This window comes from Pinus tabuliformis, chromosome 2_1 (genome assembly GCF_031772625.1).
Source record: "Pinus tabuliformis cultivar Carrire ecotype Pingquan chromosome 2_1, CPIR1, whole genome shotgun sequence".
Taxonomy (NCBI): domain Eukaryota; kingdom Viridiplantae; phylum Streptophyta; class Pinopsida; order Pinales; family Pinaceae; genus Pinus; species Pinus tabuliformis.
Window position 1 is genome coordinate 696,669,387 of NC_142299.1, and position 17,981 is coordinate 696,687,367.

The 17,981-nt window shown below is 38.1% G+C and overlaps 1 protein-coding gene across 1 annotated transcript in view; it reads left to right on the top strand.

The window, feature by feature from the left end:
- The first annotated feature begins 6,882 nt into the window (after positions 1-6,882).
- Positions 6,883-17,981, top strand: part of LOC149202504 (uncharacterized) — a 208,654-nt gene continuing 197,555 nt past the window's right edge. The window contains exons 1-4 of the mRNA XM_089403179.1: positions 6,883-7,633; positions 9,252-9,323; positions 9,794-9,974; positions 10,187-10,342. Of these exons, the coding sequence (XP_089259305.1) occupies positions 9,899-9,974; positions 10,187-10,342 (232 nt within the window). The 5' untranslated portion in view covers positions 6,883-7,633; positions 9,252-9,323; positions 9,794-9,898. The remainder of the gene's footprint in view (positions 7,634-9,251; positions 9,324-9,793; positions 9,975-10,186; positions 10,343-17,981) is intronic.

The window sequence follows — 17,981 nt, forward strand, 5'->3', positions numbered from 1 at the left end:
GCAATGCAATGACTTGATCATCATGTTGCAGTTCAGTGTTGTTACTTCGTGTAGCCGATTTTTCCATTGCTCTATCTCTTCGTCTGAATCTAAAGTGCAAGAGCTTTTTGCTCCCACGAAATCCTTCCATCTGCAGTCAAATTCACCCAATCCAGGCCTTGTGCAGTTATCTTATAGATACAATTGAGATCGTCATCACTATCATCGTCACACACTAGTTCAGTGTATCGCGCTCCTTCGGCTGGGTCCAGTGGTACTACTACGCATAGTGACCTTTTCTCAAAGGTCATTTTGTGCTTCTTCAGATTTATGACTCCGTTCATATGGGTAGCCCAGTCTATTGCTAGTAGCATGGGATAGGGATTGTTGTCATCGACAATCTCTATCACTTCAAAATCCGTTTGCACGCTCGCACCTTCAATATCGACTGTCACCCCTTGCAATCTTCCCACAGGCAAAAGCTTTTGTTGGTTCACCATTTGTGACTGAATAGGGGACCATTGTAACATGGGTCTGCCCATGCGTTCCCATGTTTGCTTTGGTAGTACATTCGCGTCCAAACCCAGGTCCAGGATTACCTGATCCATTTCGTACTCACCTATTTGTGCAGTCAACCTCATCTCCTTTCCTGTGCGCAATGAATGCTTTCCAAGTTTTTGGACCACGTGAAGTTCTCCTGACCCCGCGCACCTAGTGATAAGTTCCTGTAGCCCTTTGACTGCCTTGTTGTCGTGCAACAGTTTCATGGATGCATGTCTCTAGAAAGGTAGTCAGCAATGAAGGATCCATCCTTGGTTCTAGTTGATCCTTACCGCCTGAAGTGGAGGCCTCTGTGAAGCTCTTCTTAGCTTCCATGAATGTCTCCTTTGCGTGTTCTAAGTCAAACTCGGGTTCCTTTGTAGGAGCCTTGCAAACCCACGCGTTGTCTTCTGGCTGCTTCCCTTTATCATCTCCCATGGCCATACCACTCTTGAGCATCATGTTTACATTTGGGTCTTCTTCGTGCAGTTCAGACCTCATCATTTGTAAATTCTGGGTCGGAGGGGGTTAGAGTACCCCCTTTTCGCGCATCTTCGCTATCAACGAAGGGAAATCTTCTACCTCATGATCAAACTGATTACAGTACCAACATGATATCCTAGTTGGGTTCATACAATCGCGGGCATAATGCCCTAGCCCTCTGCAATTGTAACAAATTATCTGTTCGCGACCCCTTCCTGGTCCCATTCCACCTTGACCCCGACCGCGCCCTTGAAACCCAACGCGCGCCATCCCTGCATTTGGGTCAAGGGCTCGTGTTTCGGTCTATACTCTGTAGGCAGGAGTCTGATCCATCATTAGTTCATAGCTTCGGCAGGTGCATTCGTCATGGCCTATCGACCTGCAGAAATTACAAAACAATTGCTGGGACATCTGCGTATACTTCTGTAACAGATGACAATTATCCGTGGTATGTTTTCCTTTTATCTGGCAGATCGTGCACCATAATGCAAATGCCGCGCTCGACCTCGCTTGTGCCTCCGGTCTTAATGGCATTGGCCCTCCCTCTGCTAAGTAGTTCGCAAACACTAGACAGTGGTCCTTGTCGTGCCCTTGGCCTTTGCATTTTATGCACCATACTTCCTCGCGCACCTTCGGCCGAGTTGTCCTGTCCTGTTTCAAACTTTGCATCTCCAGACACAAATTCTGTAGTTGCGCGTGGATTTGTTGGACTCCCAACCCAGGGTCTTGTATAGGGGTCTCATGCAATCTCATTGCCATCTCCAATGCTTCGGCCTGGGTGGAAAGTTTTTGTTGTGACAACGTCGTCCTTAAGTGTGGCATAAGTGAGGCCACAAACCATGCGCGATGCTGTGCATCTGTTAACGTCATATTGGCTTCGCGGATCGTACTCTTCAGCCTTTGGTCCAGATCCCAGGGGGTCTCGCCTAGGAGCATTGTGATCTCCTTAAACCTGATGATTGATTGTGTCTCTGATTTTGGCTTGCTAAATTCCCTGTTCAGTGTGGTCTGGATCTTTGTAATTCCTGCGTTCGGGTGGTCATTAGAATGCTTGATATACCACATTAATGCGCGATCCTGCAGCGCGCTCACCAACGTAGCCTTTTTAATATTATCATCCACGATGCCCTGTGCTTCCCATACTACTCTTACCACGAACCAGAATTGGTCCGGATCTTCATTTCCTACTCCTCTGAACACCGGCAGTTTGATCGCACTCGCCATACTGAACTGCGGTGGTGGCGGAGGTGGAGTGGGTGGAGATGGAGGTGAGGGGGGTGAAATGGGTGGCGGTGTGGGTGGAGGTGGTAAACGTGGAATTCTCTATCTTATCAAACTGACCGCACTTCTCGGAGAGACTTTCGTGAGCTCCTCCTCGCTTTCCCGTGAGGGTGAAATTAAGGGACTGTTTTCCAACTCCTCACTACTTTCGCTTCTGTAGATCTTTCCGCTTCGCGTAGTCCCAAACATTAATTTATTCGCATAACCTGCTTTTCACACAATAGCATCTTAATCCAAGTGTTCAAAGATTTAATATACTTACCTCGCGGTCCCTTGAGAAAATGTCGCTCTGCCTCACTGTAGTTGATGGTCGTGTCTACCGCGAACTCAGTGATAAATCCTCCTATTATTTGGTCGAGCCAGTGGTCCACAACTCGTGCTATCTTCTCTTCTGAGGCTTCTAGTCTGCACATTAGTTCCGGAGTCCACATTATTGGTTTGTCGAGCCTACACCTTCCCTGGTTGTCTGCTAACTTTGCGATCCACTCATATAGCTCAGACGAAAAAGATACAAAGAAAATTTCATGGATTTCAGTGTACAAGTAGCGATCCAACCACTATTCCTTAGATACTTGCGGATTTCTGTTTTCTTGCGCCGCGAACTCGTGAATCTTCTTGTCCAATCACTCTTCAATTTATTTCTTTGTAGGATTCCAGTGGCACAACATCAAACATCCTTTATGCAGATCCTGGTCCCGGCAATGGAAACATTTGTTGGCTTAATGGGGCCTGACCCAGGTTCAGAGGTGATTTAGCTAAGCAAATCCCGGTACTACTAGCCCTTTCGGCAACAGTTCGCGGAGCGCAGACTGAGGTCTCACCCGAAGTAGTATGGGAGGGTGCTAGAACCAGGTTTCCGCACCCTGGGGATGTCTGATATGTTGGGATTGGTACGCGGTCCAACCTTCGCGCTCACTGTGCTACGCGCACCAGTGGGCACCTCGTGGCCTGCGATGCTGTCTTCGCGCAGTCCTATTCGCAGTGCAATCCTTGTTATTTACCCAAGTCTTTCCTAATTATGCACTGTTAGCTGATTACTTAGATTATTTTCATATATAAGTATTATGAACCATACAAGCATTTACTCAACTACGCGCAGTAAATAAACAAAGTAAAAGTAATGCATAACAATAGAATAATGATTCAAGACTAGATGCACAGAATTAGGATAAACTTCTCTTTATTAGCTTTCTGTCCCGATTACAGACTCGACTCCACCTTGCGCACTCAGCTGCAGGGGTCCGCGCACTCAGCTGCGGACTCTACTAGGCCTCTGCGCACTCAGCTGTAGAGCCTCTACCTACTACTACGACCCAAGACACTTAGACTCTTCGCTAAGCCTATCTAATTCACCGATTCCTTCATTGATTTCCTCTTACAACTTAGAGCCTCACTCTATTTATACAATCCCATGGTCCTTGGACCATGGGTAGGCCGACTTTACACTAGTTTAGAATACAATGTTTAGGGCGGACAACCCTATGACTCAATTGTACACTTCACGCTCCGCGTCCTCAATTCGCGGAGACTTACAATATTGTTTGCCAAAACTTGGGTTTTGCACCCAAAACCTATTGTGGGGGACCCAATGCCCGACAACAAATAAAATAACTCTGGAACTGTCACAAAGATACTTCCCCATCAAATGTGAATGTCGATATTTGTTTTAGAAAGGAAGGATGCCCAATATTCATTTCAATGACATGGTATATGTATTTATCTATAATTATAATTTCTGGTATATTATGTGGACTCAAAACTATTTAAAATAAGAATTGCTCTTGTCAAATTTTCCTTAGTGTAAAGCTTTTGCTATATCATTTAAATTCCTTTAAACAGTTAAAGGCTTTTTGTACCGTCGTTGTTGCTCTTTGTTTTAAAAGTTTCTTGATTAATAAGTCCTTCCAGCTGCTACTTGTTCTCAAAGTTTTGTTGATTAATATATCAGTATGGATTTTTCCAAATAACTCAATATACAATGCAATGAAGCGCTCAGTTTACACGTTATTTACTGTAGAACTTCTACGCACTTGTATATTGAAAAAATGAACAAAATGTTTTAAACAACTTGATCTATCATAATACTTTGGGAACTTATCTCCACATTGCGTCAACACATTCTTGACATGTTGGTGGTTGTAGAAATAAGATCACAACTGACTAAATATGCGGCGGTTTTGAGATTGCATCACTCCGTTCAACCCACACCTGGCTTATCATTTCATGCATTAATTACGTGGGAAGCACTTGTTCAAATACATGGCAGTTAAATTTCTTATCGGATCCGCCTGTTAAATGGATATCAGAGTTTTTTGGAATTGTTATTGTGAAAATATCGATAAATGGCAGTGGACCAGGTCATATTATAAATCACAATTAAATTCCAAACCGGGACCTATCGGAGTTTACAACTTGCAGAATTATTAAAAAGACCCATATAATGAATGGACATGATATGGATCATAAAGTAGATTTAAATTCTATATCGGGTCCGGGGGGTGAACCAACTATATCGAAAAATCTCCGATGAGAGAACTTGCGATATATGACACGATATGATGTGGGCCATTAGAGGTCGGGAGTATAACGATATTGGTGTTTTTCGAGACATAGTAACCATATATAAAACTTCGATAAATGAGATTCTCCAATTTGGGACAACAGAGCAAAATACATGGCAAATGAATCCGGAAGAGGTGGACTTAACTATGGTTGCGCCAACAACACCGCTGTGTAAACCTTTAAAACGTATTTAGGAAAAGTTTTAATTGCCATTTTGTTCCAATATAATACCTTTGCGTTAGGCTTTAAAGTTAAACCTAAAACTCATCTCTTTTTTAATTAATTTTTTTGAGATCTTAAAACTAAAATTTCTGTTAAATCGTGACATAAAAGATATATAAAATTAATTAAAATAATAATTTTTTTATTTTTTATAAAATACTTTAACCTTAATCTTTCTAAATTTATGAATTTATATGTTAACAATCTTTTTACTATCTTTTTAATATAGATTATGTACAAACATAAAATTACGTAAATAATAAAATATAACTGGCATCTGCATTGCGTTGCACCTCTTCCATATCGCCACTGCTCGCTCTTATCTGCAATGCAATGCAATGCAGATAAGAGCGAATATAGATTATGTACAAACATAAAATTACGTAAATAATAAAATATAACTGGCATCTGCATTGCGTTGCACCTCTTCCATATCGCCACTGCTCGCTCTTATCTGCAATGCAATGCAGAGAAGAGCGAGCAGTGGTGACGCAATGCAGAGAAGAGCGAGCAATGCAATGCAGATAAGAGCGAGCAGTGGTGATATGGAAGAGGTGCAACGCAATGCAGATGGCAGTTATATTTTATTATTTACGTAATTTTATGTTTGTACATAATCTATAGTAAAAAGGTTAACATTAACGAATAAATTCACAAATTTAGAAAGATTAAGGTTAAAGTATTTTATATAAAAAATAATTTCTGTGATTATTTTAACTAATCTTATATATTCTATATAATTTCTCCGATTATTTATACCTGTCAAATAAAATACGTCTGAAAACCCCTAACATCCAAGCTAGCAGACAAGCCATCCAATTTCCATTTGGGAAATTCACAGATTTAGTTTTTAAGTAGTCCAGATCGTACGTGAATCCTCCAAGGGATAACACAGGACATTCCCCAAGTTCGAGTCCGCCGAAAATAAGGCTAGCCAGAAAAATCCCTATCAAATAACATGCCTTACCTGTTAAAATCTCTATTTATAAAATCTTACAGCTCGCTAGCATCCCAGGCATCGTACACTGTAAATTGTCCATAATTTTCGAAACTGTCCTCGAAGTGCCAGTTTTCGGATTTGGATTTAACATCAATGGTCACTGACAAGCCATCCAATGCGCCTTTGGGAAATTCAAAGATTTAGTCGTCTAAGTCCAGGATGGGATTCGGTGGAATGTCAAGATCATCACGTGCAGCCTCCAAGGGATAACACAATCACTCCCCAAGTTCGAGTCTTGGGTTCGGCTTTGGCCTCTAAAAATACTGTCGGCTTCCAAATCAGGCTGGTTATGTGGTGTATTAAAGGCCAGCCGGCAGGCTGGTGCCAGTTTTCGGATTTAACATCAATGCTTGCTGACAAGCCATCCAATGCGCCTTTGGGAAATTCACAGATTTAGTCCTTTAAGTCCAGGATGGGGTTCGGTGGAATGTCAAGATCGTCACGTGAAGCCTCCAAGGGATAACACAGATCATTCCCCAAGTTCGAGTCTTGGGTTCGGCTTGGCCTCTAAAAATACTGTCGGCTTCCAAATCAGGCTGGTTCTGTGGTGTATTAAAGGCCAGCCGGCAGGCTGGTTATGTCTTGCCTACATGGAGTCGGAGGTAGTGTGATCCCAGGAATAAGATTTCTGTCAGAATGGTGCAGAAAATGGAAGTTGAGGAGACATTGCAGCAACCGGACACTTCCTTTTTGAATTTGGAGGTTAAGCCGAATAAATGGAGTCGGAGGAAGTTTGATCCCAGGGATTCAATTTCTGTCAGAAAAAAAACGCCCTGAAAAAGCCTAGTACCCAATTGCTCTTTCAATGACCGCAACAATATTAGGTTCTAAATTTCATCTCAGTCATATCAGCCAACTCACAAGCGGACCAGTTTTAAAGGGCATATCATCGTGCTTTTTTGCATACACGGAAGAAGATACTTCCCTGCATCCCTCATTTGTACAAATTTCAGGTTGCAGGGACAAGGCAAGTTCTTCACTAGAGTCAAACTTCATCTGGCAGTGGTAGGCATTGCTCAGGTCAATGCTAAATTTTCTCTTCACCCCTTCAACCAACAACCCATTGTCTCCAGTTCTTCAACGAAGTCATCAATCTTGTCTTCCTTCTGTTCACTGAGAAGCCAGCAAGAAATTCCGGATATGTTAACAGAAACTGGAATCGTCCAGCGTTCTTCGGAAAAGCCGCTCTAGAAACGAGACGGCACGGGAAAAGTCGTCTTATACGCCCATTCTCGTTTTCAGTGGCCAGAAACTCGTTTCGCCAGAAATGTTCATCCGTTTTCACCTCCGTTTCTCCTCCATTTCATGATCTCCTTTCCCAAGTCAAGCTAACTCCCTTTCCAATAGTAGTCGCCTTTTCGAGCTGCATGCAAATTAGTTGCCTTTTGCAATTGTGCATGTAAATTAGTGGTTGTGACTGCCAGTAAGGCAAGGTTTGAGGCGAAATTAAGCTGCAAACGAGAGCAGATTTATCTTTCAGCAGAGGTAGCCTAGGCACATATTAGAGCCGAACGTCAGTTAGCTCCACGACTCCAACCGATTAGATTCAGCGCCATCGTTTCTCAGGTACAAGACTTAATGCACAGGGATACAACCTTTACAATTGCTTTAGTTTTGTGCTTAAAGTCGTCTCGACAGTCATAATTTAAAACCCCTGCACTGCCTCTTCTTTGAGTTTGTATAATTACACACTCAAGTAACATTTTATAATTATCATATTGTGAGCCATGAGCTCTAATATTGAGAATTTTTAGCTGACGGGCACTTATTCATGATGCTTCTCTCAATTTTTATTATCTTCATTGAATTGGTTCATAAGCCGAGATTCTCAAGTAATTATGTGATGTGTTTATCTATGTAAAATTCTAACTTATATTACTAGTAGCCATAGATTTAAAGAAGTTTTGATTTTTATGGATTTTCACTTTATTCTTCGGATTCTTGAGGAACCTAAAATTTGATAATTGTGGAGTACAGTTTGCTTTCTTCATGGCTCTTTTGATAAACTCTGTGTTGAAAGCAGATTTTTATTGACTAGAGAAATTGGCATGCAGGGGATGTGCTGTTTCGTTGTGTTGTGCATGGAATCTTAGGAGCATTAGGACTTCCTGATATTGGACAGCATTTTCCCTGATAATGACCCCATGTGGCGTGGAGCCAATTCTTCACTTTCTTGAAGGAGGCAGTCTATCTGTATTTTTTTTCTGATTGCTATTAACAGTGTAGCTTATGTTTGATTTAATGGTCATGTGGCATCCACCAAGCCCTGGCTGACGTGTATAGATTAAATTCTATGCAGTTGTCCTGTGCTATAGTATAGGACCTAGCAGACATATATTAGATCGCTCTACACTTGCTAATGAAACCCATTAAAAGGAAAAGCAGTAGGTGCACTTAAAACTGCCTATGGTTTTGCCTCATACATAAATGATAAAATAAGCTTAGGAGAATGCAGTAATTTTCCCCATTCTATAGACCAAAGTCACATGACTTGGATTTGTGAATGATGACACAACTCGGACCTGGGAATGACTTGGCCAAGCCAAAGACTCGAGAGTCGAGAGTGAGAGTACGATTCCGACTTGGGAAATACTAGATAAAATCTACTCAATCTTCGCTAAAAATATTTGAAATTTTGCAATTGCATTGATCCATCTAAATATTAGCAATAAAATCCCGAGTCCCAACAACTTTGACTGATTTTTCTGATTATGTCATTTCCTAGTCGAGTCGGCTTGTTTCAAGGCTACGCCAAGGTGGCTTGCAGAGTTAGTGTCAAACCTTAATTCATCAATTATAAAAAATTAGTTGTTACTTATGAATAATGTACCTGTAGTTACTGGGAATTTGGAAAAATCAAACATGAAAAAATGTTGAAAGAAAATCAACTTGCATGTAACATACCTAAATGGGACTTTGCCTTTTTTTTATTAATCAGTTTTAAGTCTAATTAAAGATGAGATGGGTGAGATTTATAGAATCACAATGGGTTACACTAGGTACTAGAGTGAATGATACTGATATCAATTGTCAAAGTCGCCTTTAATTATATTAGGAGTTGTGATTACCATGGTTCCTTTTCCATTTCTTTAGAATTCTTCCTTTTGTGCTGGGTATCTAAACTGTTTAAAATAAGTTGTTTGTGTGTATGCATTTGGATTATGACAATGAGATTTCTGTACAGGTAAGGCTTATGCATGAGGCAGGATATGAACTTGGGAACTTGGATGCAACATCGATTTTGCAGAGGCCAAAGGTGAGCCCTCATAAGGAAGTTATTTGAACCAATCTCTGTGAATTGCTTGGATATGTTCCTTCTGTTATTAATCTTAAGGATAAAATTCATGAGAAGGTTGACTGTCTTGGAGAGAGAATCAAAATATACAGTTAATTATTTATATTTCAAATTTCTTATTCCCATAAATGTTTGCTATTTTTTTGGAATTAATGATTGGTTAAATTTTTGGATCTGCAAAATTATCACTTATTTTTTAAAACTAAATCACTAATTATGAACATTTCTTTACTATTTAACACATGGAAACATCAGATGTTTATGATTAATTACTTCACCTTTAATTTTATCTGTCTCTCTCCCCTCGTTTATTATATGCGAAACCTCCAAACTCTGTTTTTCATACCATTCTTGTTTATTGTTTCGTTTCCCGTTTCTTGTTTCTGGTAAAATATATTCCGCTAAATAAATTTTGCTTATTGTGCACAAAGTTGTCAAGCAGGTCATCAACAGGGCTTTCTGGAGAGCCCAAACTTCCGACAATCATCACATATATCCCATAACCCGTTGGAACAAACCAAATTAACAACTGGAGCATGGCAACGAGCGTAATGACGTTGGCTCTCAGCGGCCTTGTTTTTTTACTGCTTTGTGGCTTGTCCAGTTGCTCAGGTATATGTTGTATATTCTTCACCTTCTTTCTCCTTGTGTATGTATGGAAAGAAAATGGGATTGGTATATGGCTATAAGTTTATTTTGCATTTATCTACATAACTTACTTACAGGGCTTTGGCTATTTTCACAGTTTAGCAATATATATTTTTATGTTGAAGTTGCTTTGTTTTGTTTATTTGAGATTTTAGTGGTATTTTTGTGTTTTGCAGGTTTTGGAAAGCATAAGTTATATAGTGGCAGCAAGGGAAATGATACCAACTTGGCAACGGAGGAAGCGAGTTTTTTCCCGGGAAATGATTCATCTACACCATCTCCTTCGGCTGTTATGTTCATTCAAGACTACTTGGAGTTTGACTTGCCTGGAGGTTGTATGATTCATCTATTTTCTAGTGGCACTAGCTACTCCCAACCTCGACAATTTGTCAAAAGTTATTGTTTATACAATTCACAAATATTTTTTTTCCTAGCTCATGAAAATTTTAGGTCATCTTGAACCTAAACCATTGCTATATCATGTCCTCACATAGGCTGCCAATAGCTGTTTGTGTATTACTGAACGTACAAAAAATTCTTGTTTGTTGTATGAAGCAAATCCTCATTCCAAGAATGTCATTGTGTTTATGTTTTGGTAAGAGCAAACCATTTAAAACTTTAGGGTTTAATTGAAGTTACAATCCACTTCAGAGATGTCAAGGTTGTGGATGTCAGCCAGGAATAACTCCATTTTGGCATAAAGCTAATTCATATTATTCCATCAGGCATGTTATTGTTATATACAAAAGGATATGACTGTTCAGTTCATCTTCTGATGACTGTCCACATTCCTATTTTAATTATTTACATAAATTCACCCAATCGCAGATGATTAGATGTCAACATTCCCCCCTTAATCTGAAGGGATGTTGGTGAGTCCAAGCATCATTCTGAATCTTTCAAGCTTTTCTCTTCCAAGCGCTTTGGTGAAGATGTCTGCAATTTGCTCATTTGTGGAACAATGACGGAGATGGATTGTTTTGGAAATTTGGCCTCAAAATGATGTAGGATTAGATGATATTTAGTATTGATGTGCTTTGTTCGATCATGGAACTTTGGGTTCTTGGCCAACTTTATTGCAGAGGTGTTGTCAATCATGAGTGGAGTTGATTGTACTTGTTTTATCTGAAAATCTTCAAGAATTTTCCTGAGCCACACAATTTCTTTTGTTGCTTCAGCTGCTGCCACGTATTCTGCTTCTGTTGTGGAATCTGCTATAACTGATTGTTTGCGTGATCTCCAGGAGACAGCCCCTGATCCAAGACTCATAGCATATCCTGAAGTAGATACCCCAATTTCTTTGTCTCCATCGAAGTCTGAATCAGAGTATCCAATCAAGCTGAAGTCGTCCACCTGTGTATACTTGATTCCAAAGTCTTGAGTTCCCTTCAAGTACTTTAGAACTCTTTTTGCAGCAGACCAATGTCCCTCACAAGGCTTTTGCATAAACTTGGAGACGATTCCAACAACAAGAAGAGCTGCGGATCTTCATTTTCTTAAAAACTGTTGGGACAATAATCTCATTCCTCCATTTGCACAAGTCAAGCATAGATTGCAGAACAGATATAATAGCAAGGCGTTTTTTCAACTAAGCTTCTCTCTAATTCGGTCAGAAATTAAAAGGGTTAGGGCTTCTCTGGAAAATCTTGGACGCTTAGCTCTCTCAACGCACCTTAAACTAGCTAACAGCATCAACAAAAATCTCTGGTCTATTATTGATGCCAGGACTGCTCTGAAAGCTGATAATGAGGGACAGATTGCTCAGGCAAGGCAGCGCAAGAAATTGTCCATTCTATTAAGCAGATCTCATGATAAAGTCGAAACACTGAACCCCGCCATTGAATCTGGCTCAATATCGGTTAGCGCATGCGATAACATTCTGAGTCATATCTCATTACCAGACAAGGGTTTCTCGGCAAAATTAACTCCATTAATCTTTCAAGAGTCTGATAGCGCTGATAAGAACAACATAATTAACAATGTTTACAGTGATATTTCACACAATGTCGTTTCTAGCAGCTGGATAAACAACGTTAAGGATAATGCAGGTATCAATACCGGGCTGGACAGCGTTCTAAAGAGTGGCATCGTGAATGATATGAAGTCCAAAATGAATGCGTCTCACACTCACGGCAATAGAAACTGTTTAAACAATATTAATTTGCATAACGTATTATGCAGCAGCATGGATAATATGCATAGCACAGACAGCATAATGGGCAACGTTTGTAACAGCGCAGATGATACTTCAAAAAATGTGGTTTTGAATGTTAAGAATATCGGTTTTAGTAATTCATCCAAAGGAAATAACAGCATTAAGAATAACGACAATGATTATTCCCTCAGCGCAGATGAAATTTCTCAAAATCAGGTTTTAAGTGTTAAGAATAACGGCGTTAGTAATTCATCCAGATGGAATGCGTTTAACACTCTCGGCAATGGTAATTCTCTCAGCGAAGATGACAACGATCAGTGTTTAGATAATACAAGGGTAGATTATAATACGCATAACACAGGCTCCTCTGAGGACAATCAAGTCAGTGGTTTCAATAATGATGCGCAGAATCATGGTTTAGACAGCGGAAAGGGTAACTTTAAAGATGGCACTGGAGACAATAGTGTAGACAAAAGTTTCCAGAGAGAAAAAAGTCAGTCTTCAGCAAACACTTGTGAGACAAAATTAAAAAGAAAAGTTGTCAATCTGTCTTCCCAGGAGTTAGATCCTGAAGTCATTAATGTCCTCAGCAAAGGCATGGGGTTTGCGGTTGCTCCTAAAAACCTTCCTATTGAGAAGATGATTTGTAGCATAGAGGAGGGGATTAATAACCTTCCTTTGGAAGATAAAGAAACATTAAGACAAGAATTTTCTCTCATTATGAGGAAAGCCAAAACTCCCAAAAGCAACTTAAGTAAAGAAGAGCAAAGAGCCTTCAAATCCTTGCGGAACAATGACAAGATTGTGGTTCTTAAGGCGGATAAAGGAGGAGCAGTAGTCATCTTGGATAAAGAAGACTATGTATGCAAAATGAATGAGCACTTCAGCAAACACTTGTGAGACAAAATTAAAAAGAAAAGTTGTCAATCTGTCTTCCGAGGAGTTAGATCCTGAAGTCATTAATGTCCTCAGCAAAGGCATGGGGTTTGCGGTTGCTCCTAAAAACCTTCCTATTGAGAAGATGATTTGTAGCATAGAGGAGGGGATTAATAACCTTCCTTTGGAAGATAAAGAAACATTAAGACAAGAATTTTCTCTCATTATGAGGAAAGCCAAAACTCCCAAAAGCAACTTAAGTAAAGAAGAGCAAAGAGCCTTTAAATCCTTGCGGAACAATGACAAGATTGTGGTTCTTAAGGCGGATAAAGGAGGAGCAGTAGTCATCTTGGATAAAGAAGACTATGTATGCAAAATGAATGAGCACCTAAAATGTGGCAGTTATAAGAAGCGGAGCAGTAATCCCATCCCCAAAATTATGAAAGATGTAAAAAAGATCATCTCAGATTCCAACCTTGACGATAAATTGAAGAAGAAATTAATCCCTTCTTGTGAAACTATTCCAAGAATTTATGGATTACCCAAGATCCATAAAGAAGGGGTTCCTCTTAGACCAATAGTCAATACTATTGGTTCCCCAACCTATGAGCTTGCTAAGTATGTTGCTAAAATTCTTAAGCCCCTTGTCGGAAATACTGATTCCTTCATCAAAGACTCCCACGACTTTGTGAATCTTATTAAAAATGAGAAGATAGAGCGTGATGACATTCTTGTTAGCTTTGACGTAGTATCCTTATTCACCAAGATTCCTCTTGATGAAGCCATTCAAGTTATAAAAGATGTTACTGATCCGGGGACTGCAAAATTGGTTGAAATCTGCTTAAGGTCAACTGTGTTCACCTTCCAAGGAATATTTTATGAGCAGACATCTGGTGTGGCAATGGGATCACCCCTTTCGCCAATCGTGGCCAACCTATACATGGAATACTTTGAAAAGAAAGCCCTTGAATCATACCCTTTAAAACCAGCCTGGTGGAAGCGATTTGTCGATGATACCAATATAAAATGGACTCATGGTAAAGCAGAACTTGACAAGTTTTTCATGCACCTAAATTCTATCTCTCCGGAAATAAAATTTACTATGGAACTTGAAGAAAACATGAGCATCCCATTTTTAGATGTTCTTATCATCAGAAAGGAGGATGGCTCGTTAGGGCATAAGGTGTTCAGGAAGTCAACCCACACAGAAACTTACCTCCATGCTTATTCCCACCACCACCCGGCTCAGAAGTTTGGTGTTCTAAACACTCTTGCTATCAGAGCCCTTCGAATTTTTGACTTTGAGCATCTGAATGAAGAAAAGAAGCATTTAGTTTCAACCTTTAAGAGTATAGGCTACAAAGAACAAGAGATTAAAAGAGCCATAGAGAAAGCTGAGAGAAGGTTGTTATCTCATGAACCTAAGGCTCAAGACCAACCTCAGTGTGGTAAGGTTTTTCTACCTTATATCCATGGAGTTACAGACAAAATCGCTAAAATCCTAAAGAAGAAAAACATAATCACGCACTTCTCAGCACCTGGAACAATTAGGCAAGGTATGAGGTCTGTAAAAGATGATATTGACAAACATCAGCTTAAAGGAGTCTATAAATAGGTTGTTCACGTGGAAAAAGCTACATTGGTGAAACAGGTCGCTCCCTTAGACGAGGCTCAAGGAGCATGGCGCCGATATTAGGAATGAAAGGTCTCGTACTTCAGCCTTGGCAGAGCACTCCTTAAAAACTAAACACCATATCTGCTTGGAAAGTGCCTCAATTGTCGCAAGGGAAGAGCAGCATCATAGACGAAAGATCAGAGAAGCACTTGAAATTATCAAACATCCTCATAATCTGAACAGAGACAATGGCATGGAGATTAGCGGGAGCTGGCTTCCCTTGATCAGGGAAATCAAGATCGCCAACACGTCCCAGGTATAGCATATCTTCTACCTTTATCATTATCTAAAAAATTTTATTCTTAACTTAAAAATAAATAATAATTATAATAATAAATAAACAAATAAATATATATAATAAATAAATAAATCATAATAAATGAATAAATAAATCTTAATAAAAAGTTACTATTTTATTTATTGATATTAATTATTAATGATGTCGTAATATTAATTATCAAGTATTAATATTAACTATTGTTCATTAATTATTAAGTGATTAATTAAGTATTATTAATGTTTATTAGCGCTATTAATATACATTATCATTAATAATATTGATTTATTAACATTATTTACATTTATTAACATTAATTAGTTTAATATATTAATTAATTTATATAGCAATTAATTAATATATTATTTATTATTAATATTAATTACTGTTAATTAATTATTAAGTGATTAACACTATTAATATCTATTAACATTATTAATTTTGATTTATTAACATTATTAACATTTATTTTTATATTTAGCTTAATATATTAATTAATATAACAATTAATTAATATATTAATTATTATTAATGTTAATTACTATTAATTCATTATCAAATGATTATTAATTAAGTATTAATATTTATTAACTTTATTAATTAAGTATTATTAATATTTTAACCCTATTAATATCTATTAACATTATTAGTATTGATTTATTAACTTTTATTAATATTAATTAATTTAATATATTAATTAATTTATAGCAATTAATTAATATATTAATTATTATTAATATTAATATTTTAAATCAAAGAACTTTTAAATATTAATACAATTTACTTATTTCTCTATTCTTTAAATACTAATATGTATAGAAATAAAAATAAATAAACATTTCTCAACAAAAATCATAAATAAATAAATAAATTAATTAAATAAAATAAAAATAAAAATTATTATATTAACATATATTAAATATTTAATCATTATTACCATTTAGGTTTTGAATTTTAAATTAATATATTCTCTCACCTGTAAAAATTAATATATAAATCTCAACAATAAAATAAAAATAATTTTATTAAAAATAAAAATGAATAATTGAATGAATAATTGATTAATAAATAAATTAAAAATAAATATTCAGCCGATATTCCGCTGATCCTAATAATTTATTATCCTCATTATTATTTATGTCCTTCTAAGCAGCTCTTCTTTTATCATCATTCATAAGTCCTGATGATGGATCCCAGTTGGGATTTGAAACGTTGGCATAAAAATGTTCATACTGTGGATTATCCGGTAACTGATTCAAAAGTAGTGAGGTAGTTGAGAATTCCTACAAGCTGTCTATACTTTGTTGCATCCTCAAATTCCTTTCCTTCAATAGATGTGAGCTTTAAGTTTTGTTCCATTGGAGTAGTAAGAGGATTGCACTCTGTCATGCCAAATCTGTTTAACAAATCTCCAATGTATTTCTTTTGAGAAAGAAATATGGATTTTGGATGTTGGGTTACTTCAATGCCAAGATAGTAATGAACATAGCCCAAATCATTCATTTCAAAACTTTTCCCCAATTCCTTCTTTATGGATGCAATGTAGCTTTCATTGTTCCCTGTCATTAAAAGATCATCTACATATACCACAAGATATACAACTGTTTTGCCAACTTTCTTGACAAATAAAGTTGCATCATCAAGATCAAAATGATTGAAGTTGAGTTTTAGAAGATGCTCAGTTAGTTTTTCATACCAGGCTCGCGGTGCTTGTTTGAGGCCATACAAGGACTTCACAAGTTTGCATACTTTATGTTCATGTCCTTTCACTGCAAATCCTTCAGGCTGGGACATAAAAACATTCTCTTTTAGATCTCCATTCAAGAAAGAAGTTTTTACATCCATTTGATGGACTTTCCAACCATTCTGGGCTGCTAGTGCAAAGAGTGTCCGGATGGTGGCCCATTTTGCTGTGGGGGCAAAAGTCTCCTCATAATCGACCCCTTCTTTCTGTGCAAAACCTTTTGCCACAAGCCTAGCTTTGTGCTTGTCAAGTGAGCCATCAACTTTGTACTTGTTCTTGTAGACCCACTTGCAGCCAATTGGTTTGGTTCCAAATGGAGGATCAACCAGCTTCCAAGTGCCGTTCTTTATGAGGGCATCATACTCCTTTTGCATCACTTCTTTCCATTCATCATGAGAAACAGCTTCTTTAAAGGAAGTTGGTTCAAAATTTGTAGACAAGTTCAATTCACAATCATAAGAAACATCCATATCAACAGGTGAATTAGAGTCATCTACATCACCTCCATTTTGTCGGTTTGAATTTCTGGTTCCTGTTTTTCCAATTTCATCAGGATGAACACTTTCAAGTGTCTTCGTCAGCCACTTTGGGGGACCTTTCTGAGATGGTCAAGGCTACTTTGTTGATTGAGTTGGGACTGAATCAAGATTGAGTCTCCCAATTCTATCAATTACATCACTTAAAGCATCATTCGTTGTTGGAGTTTCATGCGGGGGAGAGTGTTCTTCAGAAGAAGATTCCACATGTTGATCTAGTATAGGAATCCCCCCTTCAAGATGTGGAATCTGATTATCAAATTCTTGAAATGATTTTGTTTTTGCGAATCTATCCAAGCGATCAAGTTGCCGCTCAACAACATTGTCAGATTTGGATGATTCAAGAAAAATTACATCTCTAGATACAACAAACTTTTTATTTACTTCATCATAGAGGCGGTATGCTTTGGAGGTGTTTGAATACCCCAGGAAGATACACTTACGACTTCTAGCACCAAGTTTGTTTCTATGTACCTTTGGTATCAAAGCATAACAGGTGGAACCAAAGACCCTGAGATGTTTTACCGAAGGAACATGTCCATACCACAATTCATAAGGAGTCTTGTTTCTTATAGCATTAGATGGACATCTATTCTTTATATATGCAACACATAGAACAGCATCAACCCAAAACATTATCTTTACATTTTTGAAGAAAAGCATGGATCGTACCATATTCAAGATTGTTCTATTCATTCTTTCAGCTAC